This window comes from Notothenia rossii, assembly GCF_949606895.1.
Source record: "Notothenia rossii genome assembly, chromosome: 4".
Lineage (NCBI taxonomy): Eukaryota > Metazoa > Chordata > Actinopteri > Perciformes > Nototheniidae > Notothenia > Notothenia rossii.
The window spans coordinates 21129889-21145012 of NC_136902.1; the positions used below are offsets into that span (position 1 = coordinate 21129889).

The window sequence follows — 15124 nt, forward strand, 5'->3', positions numbered from 1 at the left end:
TTTGCCCCCAATGTGTTTACACTTTCAGAAGACTGATTGCACTTAATGTCTTGAGCCGTTGTCAGACTAAGGCATTTGAAAGTTCTCAGTATCGGCACTACTACAGTGTTTTATCTTGACGGATTGACATGTTGAATAATTTGATATGCAACAACTATTATGTAGAAATGGCACGATAAGAGACATACCCTGAAGAAGAATTATGTTCTGTACTAGACAGGTATGGCCCATCCTGTAGAGTAAAATGAAAACAAGCACAGGAGTATGCAGACACAAAGAAAAGAGAAATAACACGTTAGCATATGAGATCCAAGTAAGTATAATGTAATAATGAGCATTTCATCTAATAACACATGCACGACTCTATAAATATACTTATGTTTAAAGATTAAACACTGGCTAGTTTCAAACCAAAAGTCAAAGTGTTTTCAAATAAGTAGTTAGTAGTACACTCAATCATTCTGCCAGTATGCCAGCAAAGTATAATTATTTTTAATCAACTCTCATTCTTCCTGTACCTGAGCAATGCCCAACAGGGTAAGGTCACAGTCTTGCAGCGAGGCTTGGGGCAGTTTGGGGGCATTAGAGTCAAGCGATTGTAGAGTAGTGACAGGCAGAGGGGAGGTGGGTATAAAGTCGGCCTGCCCTGGTAGGGTTATCTTGGCTGCTGGAGGAGATGTAGGCAGCTCTGGCAGAGGGGCAGCAGCAGGAGGGTGGGATGGCAGGAAAGGGAGAGATGGTAGTGATGTTGGGGGATATGAGGTATGAGAGGGGTTGAGGGGCGTTTGTTGTGCAGTAAAGACAGCATGGGGTAGAAGGGGCTGTTCAGCAATAGGTATCCCAGTGCGTGTTTGAGTGTGAGAATGAGCCTGTGTCTGAAGGTGCGTCTGTGTTTGGGAGTGGATTTGGGCCTGAAAGCTGGTTTGTGTGTGTGTGTGAGCTGGCAGCATCTGCTTGGCTTGGTGCTGCGGAGACGGGGGGGCGCCTGCCACGAGATGACTGTAGATGGGCAGGGACTGGGGCTCTGCAACATTACAGGTGCCTGTCTGTGCAGAGAGATGACTCACCAGATGTGAAGCAGGTGGACCCTGTGGGGGCTGCAGACTCTCATCAAGGGGCATCCCAGCCTGTTTTATAGGAGAAGGTTGCTGGATGGGCGTTGGGATTGGCTGAGCCAGTAACTGAGCCTGTGGAGGAGGTGGAGCCAGTGGTTGCTGCGCTTGAGAAAGCTTCTGTAGCTGTGTCTCGTATTGCACAGCAGACTGAGGCATGGGAGGCTGGGAGATGGACTGAAGGACTGAAGGGTCTCCTGGGAGCTGCTGCTGGGCCTGGACAGTATAGGCCTGTCCAATCTGTTGCACAGGATGAGGAGTGGTGACAAAGTTTGCAGGGTCAACTATGGAACTGTGACTAGTAGTACTTCCAACACTTCCAGCTGAGCTAGGAGACCGAATCATCTGCTGATATAGCAGTACTGGATCTTGTTGCTGCTGCTGCTGCTGCTGCTGCTGCTGCTGCTGCTGCTGCTGCGTAATATGTGTTACATCCTGTTGTAAAGGTGGCAGAGCTTGGTGGGTCGGCTGAGGGAAGTACTGATGGGTCAAAAGGCCAGCAGTCGTGGCCTGAGCATGTGTCTGGCAAGGTGGCTGGCCTTGAGTCTGTTGCTGGACCTGGGGCTGCATGAGCACAGGCATTTGAGCATTTTGCTGAACAAGAGTCTCATGCTGGATCTGACTGGGAATAGGAGCCATTACAGCTGGAGGCTGGATAGTAGCTTGGCTCTGTTGGCTCATCATCTGAATGTCCACAGTTGGCTGTTGGGACTGGATCACCTGGGTCTGTGTGAGGGCGGCAGGTCCTGGGTAACTAGTGTGTAAAGGTATTTGCTGGGTCTGGATGACATGATTCTGTCCCTGGATCAGTGCTGCAGGAGCAGGTACTTGGGCTTCCATCATAGCCTGAGTGGCTTGTACTGTGGACTGGGTGATAAATTGGACTGGGACCTGGTTCTGGGGATGAGCCTCACTCTTTCCTTGCTGGGTAAGGACTTGAGCTGGGACACCAGCAGGCGTCTGGACAGGGACGTTAGTAGTCTGAAGGGCCATGGAGACCTGGGCCTGCGGGACAATTTGAGCCTGGATCTGGATTATCTCAGTGGCTGGAGCTCCAACTGAGATATTAGCCTCCATTAATGCAGCGTGATGCTGAGGCTGGGCAACAAATGCTTGCTGCTGCTGGATCATTGCTGCTTGCTGTTGTGTGAGAGCAGAATGAGACGTAAACTGGGGGGCGTTTGGTTGTGGGACACACACGTGCTGCATATCGGTTGGATGCATCTGAATCTGCTGCTCACTGTTGCTTTGAGGAATAGAGACAACTTCCGGTTGCTGAAGGACGGCTGCTTGTTGCTGCTGCTCCTGAATCTGATGTTGTATCAGAGCCTTTTGGTGTAATCTCTCCGCTTGTTGTTGTTGTAGCAAGAATTGTTGCTGACGCTGTTGCTCTAACTGTTGGTGCAACAGAGCTTGCTGCTGCTGCTCTATTTGCTGCTGGAGTTGCACTTGTTGCTGCTCATGTTGCCGTTGCTGAAGCTGAGCCTTCTGTTGTAGCTGTTGCTGTTGTAATATAGCCTGCTGTTGCAGATGCTGATGTATTAGTGCTTGTTGTTGTTGTTGTTCAATTTGTCGGAGTAAGGCTTGCTGCTGCAACTGTTCCTGTTGAGCCTGCTGTGGTTGCTGCTGCAATACGATTTGTTGCTGCTGTAGTCCACTTTGATGTTGCTTCTCTGGTTCCTTTTGTATTCCAGATTGGTTGTGTCCAATTTGTTGAAAAACCTGACTCTGTGGCTGCTGTAAAAGAGGTTGCTGTTGTTGTTGCTGCTCTAGCTGTTGTTGTAAAAGTGTGTTTTGTGGTTGCTGTGGTTGAATAAGACCTTGCTGTTGCTGCTGCTCTAGCTGTTGTTGTAAAAGTGTTTGTTGTGGTTGCTGTGGTTGAATAAGACCTTGCTGTTGCTGCTGCTCTTGGTGCTGTAGAATAAGAGCTTGCTGCTGTTGTTGATCCAACAATTGCTTCTGAATAAGTGCTTGCTGCTGCTCCAGTTGATGTTGTTGTAGTTGGGCCTGCTGTTGCTGCTGCTGTTGAAGCAGTGCGTTTTGATGTTGCTGATCAAGCTGTTGTTGGACGTACGTCTGATGTTGCTCAAGCAGTAAAGCTTGTTGCTGATGAAGCAGAGTGTGCTGAAGCTGTTGTTGCATTTGGGGTTGACTCATTGTCTGTTCACGCAGATCTCCTGTTGGCTGCTGTTTGTAGGTCTGAGGTAGCTCCCCTTGCTGTGGTAATGACATCGCTCGCTGCTCCATACCTTGATGTGTAGGTAAAACCTGCTGCTGAGGAGCTGTGTTGACCGGCTGCTGTACATGTATCTGCTGTGGGGGTTCATGTTGACGTTGAACAGCCATAGCTGGAAGGCTCTGTGGATGGTGATCCGTTTGTGGCTGCGGTGCACTAACTTGTTGTTGTGCGATCAGAGCGGCCTGGGCCTCCATTTGCTGAAGCGACTGGTGCTGCTGAAGGGCGGAGGTTTGGGGATCCATCGCTATCTGTTGTTGTTGGACAATAGTCTGCTGGGGGATCATGACAGGCTGCGTTTGCTGGGGTGCCGCATGGGGAATGATGTCAGTGAGCTGCATGGGAGTGGCAGAGGGTTGGGTCTGCTGAGCGAGGGGCACAACGGCCCCCCCTAGTCCAGTAGGATCATTGACTGACATGGATGTAGTGAGGGCATTATTGGGTGCTTGTGGGGAAACAGGAGGTATGTATGACTGTGAGGGGGCCAGTGTCCCATGGGGAGTGGCAGTTTGAAATGCATCTGATGGGAATGTTTGTGACTAATCAGTGATAATGACAGAATGATGATTGGTGTTGAAAGAAGAGGGAAAAGAGAGGGGTAGAAGAATTAGGTAAGAATAAGCTTTGGTAAGAAGCATCAATTATAAACAAAGTTAATTCTATTACAGTTTGTTTTAATAGGGTTTCCCACAGTGTTTTATAGCAGAAGTGGGCTGTATATCACCTGAAATACAGACTTCACATCTAAAGTAAGAAGAGTTACAGAGCTTCTCTGGGGTCACACGGTATATAAAAACCTCCATGTGTTAATCTGTGCCCTGAGGTTTATAATCCAAGAGCACGCAACACTTAAGTACATCTTGCCCATGACACTTCAGAGCCTACATACATTTAAAATAAATAATACAAATGTACTGCTAATTGTTGTGAAATATACATTTCTTTGCCTCTTTAAGAAAAATAAACATACCATATTAAATTGATACCATAGTTAAATACCTAGAAGTACTATAAATGTACGATTCGGTACTACTGACTAATTATACGTTCTCTTTAGAGATATTATAGTGAAATAACAGCATATTAAATGCTACAGGGAACAGTAAGGTCATATTTAATTTATTGACGTAAATATTCAATGGATTACAATATGTGCACAGATTGTCAATTTGAGGATTTACAGATAAACAAATCCATTGTTTTCTACCGTGTGACACCAGCGGGGCTCTGTAAAAAGTTAATACCAACACCGAAGTAAAGCATTAAACCTTGGGTGAAAAGAAGAGAGGCAATATTTTATACAACAAGATGTAAGAGTATATTTAATTAAAAAGCGTATTATTAGTACATTACACCTTTCCCCTACAGCTAACTAATCTCCTGGGGGAAACCCTGTACAGCAAACAGTCAAACGGTCAATCTCAGATGATTATGAGGATGGTGTGTTGCTGGTTAAGTAGTTATTTGAGGGAAAATAACCCAAAATGTGATGTAACAATAGCTCTAACTCTTGTAACAATAATGCTAAAGGTTGTAGCCGGTGTGTAAATATGACTTTCATTTTAATATGTATTAGTATGATCACCGTTATCACCTGAAAATATTGTTGAGGGACACTTTGTGATACCTGTGGAACCATGGTGCTGGGCTGAAGAAACGTCTGACCGACGGGTCCGCCTCCACTTTGGCCTACGGACATGCTTGATAAACCAACACTCTGACCAATCGGCACATGGGGAACACTTCCACTCTGGAGTGAAAGAAAAATAAGTAATAAACAATGTGATTCAAACAATGATTTTGGTGGAATTTATAAACGAGAAGAGTATAGACGTACGGATGCAGCAGGGGGCAGAGTGTGGGTGTATGATCCCCCTTGCTGAGAGTACGCCTGGCTCTGTGCACTCGTACAAGATTCACAGCCGACAGACCCGATGCTCTCACCTTTGGAGTGAAAGACAATTTGAACAAAGAAGGAATGTAAAAATGCATTACCTCATAGCTAGGGCTGTCCTGAATAGTTCAAATTGATTTAAATGGCAGACAAAAGATAAGGCACATTTATACCAATCCCAATATTATTGGTTTTATATTTGAGTCCAAACAAAGATAGATGTAATAATTTCCAAAATTCACACACAACAGGGTGATCTTCCACTAATGTTACAGTGCCAAATGTGATTACATTTAATAACCATAAGAACAAAAAAAGGTTAATATACTAATTCAAAACACTTTTATGTAAATACTTCGCTTGGCACTCCATTAAGAAGTCCTCAATTTCATACCAAAATCCACTTTAAAAAAGGAACAATCGCCAGATTCAAGAATTTTTAAATTGCTGGCGAAAATCCCCCCAGAAATTTGAAAAAAGTGCCAGTAATTAAAACTAAAGATTTATATAAAGACATTTTATTTTTTAAACTCAAATCTTTATTCAGAAACGGAAACTTTGAATGTCAAGAAGATTACATCAGGTGCAGCCCTTCTCATGCAAGCACAACTGGCAATTTAATTTCATCTTAAAAGGGGCATACTCTACCTGGCAAACCAAGGGCTGTCCCACTGAAAATGTGTTGCTGCCTGACATGCTGGTCCACTGACTCCTCTGACTCCTGCCCTCCTCCGGTCTGACCAGCTGCCCCTGGCCCCAGTGAGGACGGGCAGGATGGATGAGAAAAGCTGCAGGAGGTGACAGCGGCGTCTCTTTTTTCTTCTAGCTCCTGCTGCTGCTGCTGGAGGAGCTGCTGCTGTCGGCGCTCTCGTGACTTTTTGATCAGATTAACTCGATCCCGGATGGATTTACCCACAACCTTGGCATCACTCTCATGGAAGAATCCTGACTTTACCTGAGAGTGAGAGAGCGGGAGGGAGAGAGAGAGGGAGGGGGGGAGAGAGAGATATATATATATAAATGACTAGAGGTAGGCTGAGGGAATCTAGGTCAGAAGGAGGTGCCTTTGAATGGCTGATAAATGAGCTGAAGGATTTCCCTCAGCTGATCCTCCTGCAAGCTTTGAAGCATGAAAGCCTTTCCCCAGTCTACCTATCCCACACTGGGCCCTCACATACACTCCGGTTCTACTAGTCAGGTCTGATTTGTCCATGTGTCTCACCATCTCTAGAGCCACTTCCTCAGCGCTGTCATTCTCCAGGTCATAGCTGAACTCGATGGCCTCGTTGTCTTTGTGCTTCCCCTTTAGCTTCTTAGGATCTTCCACCCATATCCGGAGAGCCAGACAGTCCTGGGTGTCCGAGTCCTCCTCTGCCAGCTCCACCCGGACCCCCGTGTCCTCCCCAAAGAACGCGTGGTTCAGGAGGTCTCGGACAGAGAGCCTGTCAAGGGAGAGACAACAAAAGTGGTGAAACAGGCGCGAGCATGTTTTATGATCCAAGTCTAGAATTCTTCATGATGAGACAGCGCAGTCTGTCACGTTATCAAAGTCAAAGCCTGTTTACCTCTGGCTCTGATTCTGGCGTATGCAGCATTCAATGATCTCTTTGATCTCTGGGTCTTTCACTTTATGAAAGCTGGCTGGCTTTATACCCTGCAGGAAAAGAAAAGTGCAATTACTTCACAGGAAATTGTGGATTTCTAAACAGATGCAACACAGTATTATTATTAAACTATTTGCAGATTTAGATTCAAGTGTAGGATTTATTTCAGATCATTTCAACTCAAAATGTTGTGAAAGAAATCACTATTCATAACTCGTAATTTTTTTGACAAAACAAAATATGACTTTATGTACCTCAATAAAAGCTTTCAATATCAAAAAGGACATTTGTTACATTTAAATAAACAACTAAACTATGAGCTTATGCACATGTCATGTCTGAGTTTGTATGAGAGTAAGACAGTCAAAGGCACTCACACTTGTTACTTTGCGATAGATCTGAGCAGCATTCTGGCACTCAGAGTAGGGGTACTCTGAAGTGGCCATCTCCAGCATGCACATCCCAAAGGCGTAGACATCCACAGACTCATCGTAGTGCTCCTCGTACATCTCTGGAGCCATGAACTCCGGAGTTCCTGTTGTGGTACAGTGGTTCCCAGTCAATTACCAGCTGAAATGCTTCAAACTGTTTCACTTCTATCACTTTTACAATCTGTATTTACTCTCACACAACTCAATGTCCACAGAGCACTAATGCCCCAAAGTCGACGAAAGAAGGAAGACTCTGATAAGAATCTTCCTGCGATTGCCTTTGCTTCCTGAGTTAAACTTCATTGAGCTAAATGGTACTCATGGTGCATTGCTTAAGCTGGCTCACACAGGCAACATCTCATCAGTGCTCTCTGTTTACATTAAGTGCCGCCCACATGGATTTTAAAGTGACTCTGTCAAGAATAATCAATACCTCCAGGGCGATGATTGCCTCTGTAACATTGCTGAATGCAGGGAAAAATACATTTAAAGGCCATGACTCAGTAGTTTGCTTATACAACCACTAAATTCCTTGCATTGTTCAGGGAAGTACGTGGTCCATTTCTGTAGCTTACCAATGACACTCTTAGCAAAGGAGGTCCGCATAAGAGTGGCCAGTCCCAGGTCTCCTATCTTGACCGAGCCTGTGGGGCCTGTTATGAAGATGTTGTCACACTTGAGGTCCCGGTGGACTATCGGAGGAGTCCTAGTGTGAAGGAAGTGAAGGCCCTTAAGGATTTGCCGACACCAGCTCCTCAGGACCTTGGGTTTCATCACCTTGAAGCGCTTCAGGTATCTGGTCAAAAAGAGACAAAGCAGGGTTTTGTAGTCAAACTAAAAAACACTAGCTGCTGCTTGGTGATGCCATGACATGTCTCAACATCTCAAACGTGTATTGGTATTATACCATTTTATGTCACAGTGAGCTGGAGCCGAATAAATAGTTATAAGGAGGTTTGTCTTACGTTTTAAGTGTTCCTGAAGTCATGAGTTCGGTGACCAGTACGATGCACTTCTTGCCGCGGAGCGCTGACTCCCAGGAATCATAGAAGCGGACGATGTTGGGGTGCTGGAGCCCCTTCAGCATCTCCGCCTCCTCCTTGAAGCGCTGCTGCTCCGCCTTGGTCAGCTTGCGGTCCTGAAGTGAAAGGAAAACACAGAGTTATACGACATGAACGTTAACTTTCCAAGAGCTTTAGAAATACTGTCTCTTATACACGGGCTGTTGATTCCATCATTGCAAAAACTGCTTAATTTGTTTCCATAAGCTTTACGAGAACGATAAACACCACGAGGTTCCCTGACACTACACACCTATGACTATGAACTAACACCTGCTACCACTAGATGGTGCTAGCAATGAAGGGTTGCAGCCGTGCTGAGACAACACCCAAACCGTGGCTTAATAAAACACATTTCTACTGCATCTGCCACACATCCCCAGTATGGCGGACCAGTATGGCGGACCAGAATGGACGCGGCAGACAGAAAACCAATTCTCTTGCATAATTAGCATCCCACAGGAAAAGGAACAGACACAGCCATGGACTTGTCCCTCTCTTAAAACACTGGTGCATTGGTTATTTATAAGATCTGTAGATATTATGCAGTAAGGGTGTTCTGTTCTGCAGTAATACAAAACAGGTATTTTTTTAGGTTATCTCCACGTATTACTTGTTTTCTGAAAACAGTGTTATTCAGTTTTCTTCGCCCGGTGGGGTTCTTCTTAATACCTGCTTTTTTCAGATAAAAATACACATATCATTAAGCTCTATATATAATATCAAGTCAACAGGAAATTGTACTTATGAATAAGCATGTAGTGTGCTGATGATACAATATTGAAGAATCAAGCACAAATGCAAAATCAAAACATTTTACAGTGGAGAAAAGTGGCCCATTAAATCAGTGTGTATTTTAAGACTTGCCACAAACATCTGTTCTAGTCTGCTTTTTTAAATGTGTGCGAACAACAAAGCACTTCAGATCTGTGGTCTTTATTTTTGACCTTTTGAACTGTGAGGAAATGTGTTCCCCTCGATTGTGCGGAAGAGTTTGAATTCAAGAAAAAGGTACAGTTCAATGCCATGTGTTTACATTTATAAATCAGCTACCTTCAATTAGAAAAGGAAATAAAGGAAATAAAAATAAAGACTGTGTCTGACTCCATAATTGCCAGAGAGTCGGATGGCAGCCATTGTTATGTCACAAACAGACCCACCTATAAATAGAAATCATCCCAACATTGCACACTGGCTTTCCACTGATCGATTCTATTGATATTGAGCTTTTTGCTGCACACACATCTCCCCAAAGGGAGGCGGTGTACTGCAGATGCTTGGCCACAAATAAACAGAGTTTCATGGAATGCAGTTTATCTGTTGCTACATCTATCTCAACGTGTTATGTATTATATTATATATTATGTGTCTAGCATACACTGGTTTATTGTTCCTCTGCTTCTCTTCCCCTGTGTCTGTTTTTTTATCTTCTCAGAAATCTTTTCCTCTCTGTCTCTATACTGGTAACAAGTGTCCTTTTTTGGAAGTAATCTCCTTCCCCTCTCAACAGGGACATAGCATCAACAAAAAGGCTGCTCCTCATTGTACTGTTAAGGCTAAGAATAAGTTACCCAGGCTATGTCGCTTCTCTCATTCCTTCAACACTAACTACCTCATGTTACTATTTGCATGTTTATTCATCTGTTGATAACCTGACTGTGTGCCGTAGAGATGACACTTCCTGTTTCAAATTTCGATCATCATTAAAACCTTTCGAAAAAGAATCTCATGATGACTAAAGTCCAGCATCAATGGAAGTAAGCAATACGCACCCAGCAAATGTTAACAACAGTACCATGATCATTCTAGTCACTATAATTATGATAGTAAATATTTATACGGTTTTATCTCTAGTTTGCAAATGTGTCTGATCATGCTCAATGCTGTCTGTCTCTATGGTATGTTTACCCGTATCTACATGTCTTGTTTTTTTGTATATCGTCAGGGACTACTGCCTGTGTAAGGGTGTTCCTGTCGTCCGTCTCGCTCCTCAGTCAGAGCGGCCGTCTGCCTCAGAGTCTGACAGAGTGCTGGTCTGTGTCCCTGCCTGCTGCATTCTCAGCATCTATCGTGTCTCCCCGAGTGTGGAGTCAGACAGCCCTTGGGTTGGTAAAAGGTCACAAAGAGTTCAGTTGTTCAGATTATGTCTAGACAGACTCACACAAACTAACTTCCCATTCAGCAAACTCTCACACGCACACCCATACAAAAAGAGGCACAACAACAAAAAAAGTCCTCACTCCAAGTGCAAGTCTGCTAAAACACCCACACACAACTAGTGCTGCTAGGAGGCCTAATCATTTACTCAACTTTTTTTCAACAGCAACTCACAAAAACAGATCTGACAAACAAATTGTTATTTATTTCTTAACTTGAGATGAATTGAAATGATGAAGCAACAGAAAGACAAATAGGCATAGATCCTTCTTCTCCTGAATCAGCATGGTCAGCAACCTTATGAGGTAAACACCAGGATGCACAGCTACCCAAACTGATACTGATTCAGATCACTGGATAAGATATGAGGGAGATCCATTCAATTACATTTATGTTTATATACTATACAGTATATACTTCCTGTTTAGCCACCCCTATTAACTAATGCGTATGTCTGAGGGGTCGATTGCTGATTGTAAAATGAATAATTACACCAGCTGCAACATCAAATTGTTAAAGGGTCGTTAAGTTTAGGGGCCAATGGGGGCCACTTGCCCACTTCCTACAGTTTCCTTTCAGCGACTTCGCTTAGACACGATCACCCAAATCGGTGTCGAATAAGGCATAGGGGACAAAGTGTGGGGGGCCAATGGCCACTTTGCCCCCCCCCCCCCTTTCTCTGGCTATGCCATCTTTACACTGGACCTTACATTTGACCTATACACATCTGTCAAGTTTTGTGACGGCATGATACACCGTAAAGCTATTGTTGTCACACACACGGTAAAATAAATACCTATGTTGCTGGGCAGCTGACAAATATGATGCAACCCAAGAATGAGTCAGAGCTATGTTGATTCTGCGTTTTTTTGTAACTGTAGCTGGTGGTTTGTTGTGTCAGACTGCACTTTAGTGATACGTTCTTTCTTAACTTGCCACTAGCCACAGTTAGTAGATAAACTACCATGATCCCTTCACCACCTTTGAGACAGCCTTACAAACATAGAACATTAGACAGTTCACAAATGCAGTACTTCCTGCAGGTTATTATCACACAATATGTGTCGGGTGTTTCTGTGATTTGTCAGTTGGTCATGTGATGCTGGCGCCTCCTTTACAGGGACCTGAGCACTGTAACTTGTAAGACCTGTTAGTGTACCATGTGATTTTTATGGATCAGACATCTACCAATGCAAAAGGTCAAGCTGCAGGTTAAGTAGCTTCATAAAGCACCAGGTAAATGGACATGATATGGCTTACAGGGCACATGTGATGGGTGGTTAAGAAGCTGGGGTCATGAATGCCAAAGCATGTGAGCCCTAAAACATCTATTTTGGCAAACACAGCATGAGTGTCAGATATCATACCGACTGAAGAATAACTGGCTTCCCTGGTTACATTCTTGTCTGAAAGGTCTGAACTTGCCTCAGCTACAGTTTGATACAAAAAATGCTATTTTAGGGCAATATAAACACAAAGGAATGCATAAATATTGCTCTAGGTAGTCATGTGTACATGAATGAGTACATTTATAGTTTGCATGACTTTGTAGTGTGGGAATAAGCACGTCGGTGCTTGAAAATCGGGTGGTGGCGGTTGGCTAGGAATAGATTACTGTAAACTACAACAGCTCACACTAACAAGATAGATTGCTGTAAAAGGGCTGGCCCACACGCCAGATTAGAACCCCAGGCTAGTGGGCCAAGTTCATTAACTTTCACAGATAAATCAGACTACAGATTCACTGCACTGCCTTTCTTTTTATGTGACCTCTTGTTAGCAGGAGGTAAACTTCATATTTCCATGTACTGAATTCTGCTCCTCATACTGTATGTGCAAAGGTCTTTTTTTAATTGAAATCAACGCTACCTTATAAATCTTAGTCAGAGTTCTTCCCTTTCTTAACCTCTTCCCTTAGATAATCATCATCATGTCATAACATTGTGATCATAAGTGATTCAGATGTATTGATTACCACATGACACTTGCATTGACTGCTGGGCTAATTAGATACTGTCTCAAACATTCAATAGCAATTGAATCTCCTCTGTGGGTTACGTAATGGGGATATATCCCGAGGGATATTTGCCAACCGTCGACGCTGCGGTTGAGCCATGTGTCTGGTCAGTTTGGTTGGATCAATCCCATCCGGGTCTACCCAGTTCAGCTATGGTCCATTTCATTTTGACTCTCCCAATTTCGATCAGCCATCAATAGTCTGTCTTTGCTCTACCTGGCCCAGATCAAATGGCATTTGTATCAGGAAGAACGATGACCAGAAAAAATACCTTTTTGTAATACTTACATTTTCTATTTTTATTTTTTTGCAGATGATATTTTTCTCTAGAATAATTTCAATGCTTTATTATCAAGGTTTAGGAATATGGACAATATTTTTAACATGAGACAAGCAGCTGTCAAAGTCCAGAAACAATACTGTTTATCCTGAAGTCAACTGTCAGTCCAGGGGTCTCGACTCTATACAGATGAACAAAAGGTCTGGACTCTATTTCACAGGGACTGCACACTGCACTATAATGTTGATACAACCATATACTGTAAGTGCTCTGATGGCCTTAGTACGGATGAGCCTTTTTACTGAGAAACATGGCACGGTGATTGTAGCAGGCAACATCCTTAACTGGAATTCATCTGCAGTCATAAATACAAAAGGCTCTATAACAATACAACAAAATTACAAAACATTTCAATACTTAAAAGGTGGGGTAGGTAATTTTGGAGAAACCAGCCTGAGTGCGCTAGAATTTGAAAATACACAACCGGAACAAATCTGCCTCTTCCTTACAGAGCCCCTCCTCCAACACACACGAACGCGCACATGACCAATGAGGGCACGAGATAAGTTTGTGCACAGATGGAAGGCTGACAGGCAGCTAGGCCATCCAGTTAATTTAGCCAGGCCGGCTTAAATGATTGGTCGTGCTTTTCACAGTACTACAGCTTCTACAGATGACATTTTCTTATGGATTTTTTGTCAAAGCACTTCAGATATTCATTGCCATCGGATGTTAAGAGCATTCCATGGAATATAACAAAACGTGTATCTCGAGCCGGTTTCTCAAACTTACCTACCCCACCTTTAAGTATCGATATATTATATATCGATTATATACAGTGTCTTTCATAACTACAAAAAATAAAGACATTTGTATTTGTACATGTATACAACACGTACACATACAAATGTTTGTATTTTTTGTAGTTCATTCATTAGTTAAAGCAATTCTGCATGCACATCATTTTCTAAAATAAAAAACGAATGTTAATTCCTTTGGGCAGATATCACAAAAAGTCTTATGATGCAGGATGTATCATGGACTTCAATAAATGCAGATGCCACTCTTCTGATTGTCTAAACATTTTTTTATTTGTTCTTTATACTATGATATTATTCCTAAAACAATTGCAATATATCTCCTCTCTTATAGTATTGTGATATATTCTTAAGCCCTGTATCTCGATACATGACGTCATTTTTGCCAATACACAGTCCTAACAACAATGCATGGTAAAACAAATATTTTAAGTGGTATTCATCAGCGCCGCAGACTTGACCGCTGCCCTCGTGTGTGAAGTCCTGCGAGAGGGGCGAGCTGGACCAGTCTGGGATGACTGGGTTGAACCGGTCTGGTTTCTGCCGCCCGAGTTATGCTGCCTGTGCAGGGTTTTTGTTCCAGCCTTACAGGCACCCCCTGTATTTAACTCCCTGGATCACTCTGCATGCTCACTCACACAGACAAAAAGTGATGGAGGGAGGGAGGGTGAGAGAGGAAGGGAGAGAGGGTGACAGGCAGACACATACAGTGGCATATGTTGACACAGATGGACAGCTTGCACACAGGAATGTAATACATGTCCAAGACACATACAAACACATTCACTGAGGTAGACGGACGGTAAAGTACACGCCTGAAGCCGTAACAGGGGAGATATATGGCTGCCCTTTCAGGTGTGGCATTCACAGGGAAACAGGCAGGAAAGGAGAGAGATGTGGCCGCACTGTGAACTTAAATTACATTACATTACATGTTAGACGCTTTTATCCAAAGCGAATTACATACTCAATACTGTGGACAATCCCCACAGGATTGTCCACTCAATACTGTGGACAATCCCCACAGGAGCAATTTGGAGTAAAGTGACCTGTGACCCCCTGATCCCAACACCAAGGCTCTATCCACTGCGCCACATGCCTCCCAATTACACAATCTTTCAAGCTGCATTTGGACCAATAATCCCCCCGGCTTCCTTCTCTTTGGTGACACAGGAGAAGAAGAGCGACGTGCTCACCGGCTGCAGTCTCAGAGGACAGTGGATAAAGCATTAAGTAGTGCATCGGCTCATCATGTACAGGCCTGTGTTTCACCATTAAGCACTGAGCAGACTGTTCTTGCATTATGAAACATTCAGTACTCCAGTGCATGTTGTTGACTTTTAGACAATAAACCAAAGCGTAATATAATTAATTGTCTGACATGGTATAGACCGAAGGATCATTTGATAATTCTTGAAGATAAATGGCAGCTAATAGAAAATGAATGTAATCATTAGGTGCAGCCCTAATTGGAATACATCCACTGAGTGTGTGTTGTTGAACAGCAGGACAAA

General features: G+C 43.6%; 1 protein-coding gene across 13 annotated transcripts in view; it reads right to left on the minus strand.

Annotated features, from left to right (window-relative positions):
* Window positions 1-15124, minus strand: part of wnk3 (WNK lysine deficient protein kinase 3) — a 38236-nt gene that overhangs the window by 10499 nt on the left and 12613 nt on the right. For 10 of the 13 annotated variants that reach the window (XR_013807299.1, XR_013807300.1, XM_079676335.1 and 7 more), the window contains exons 3-12: window positions 8243-8415; window positions 7853-8073; window positions 7224-7381; window positions 6808-6896; window positions 6465-6684; window positions 5891-6197; window positions 5186-5292; window positions 4943-5098; window positions 519-3887; window positions 189-232 (exon numbers count right to left, since the gene is read on the minus strand). Coding sequence is in view for 11 of the 13 variants with exons in the window: in XM_079676335.1 (XP_079532461.1) it covers window positions 189-232; window positions 519-3887; window positions 4943-5098; window positions 5186-5292; window positions 5891-6197; window positions 6465-6684; window positions 6808-6896; window positions 7224-7381; window positions 7853-8073; window positions 8243-8415 (4844 nt within the window). In the remaining 2 variants the exon portion in view is untranslated. The remainder of the gene's footprint in view (window positions 1-188; window positions 233-518; window positions 3888-4942; window positions 5099-5185; window positions 5293-5890; window positions 6198-6464; window positions 6685-6807; window positions 6897-7223; window positions 7382-7852; window positions 8074-8242; window positions 8416-15124) is intronic. The other 3 variants (XM_079676338.1, XM_079676337.1, XM_079676336.1) reach the window with 3 other exon arrangements.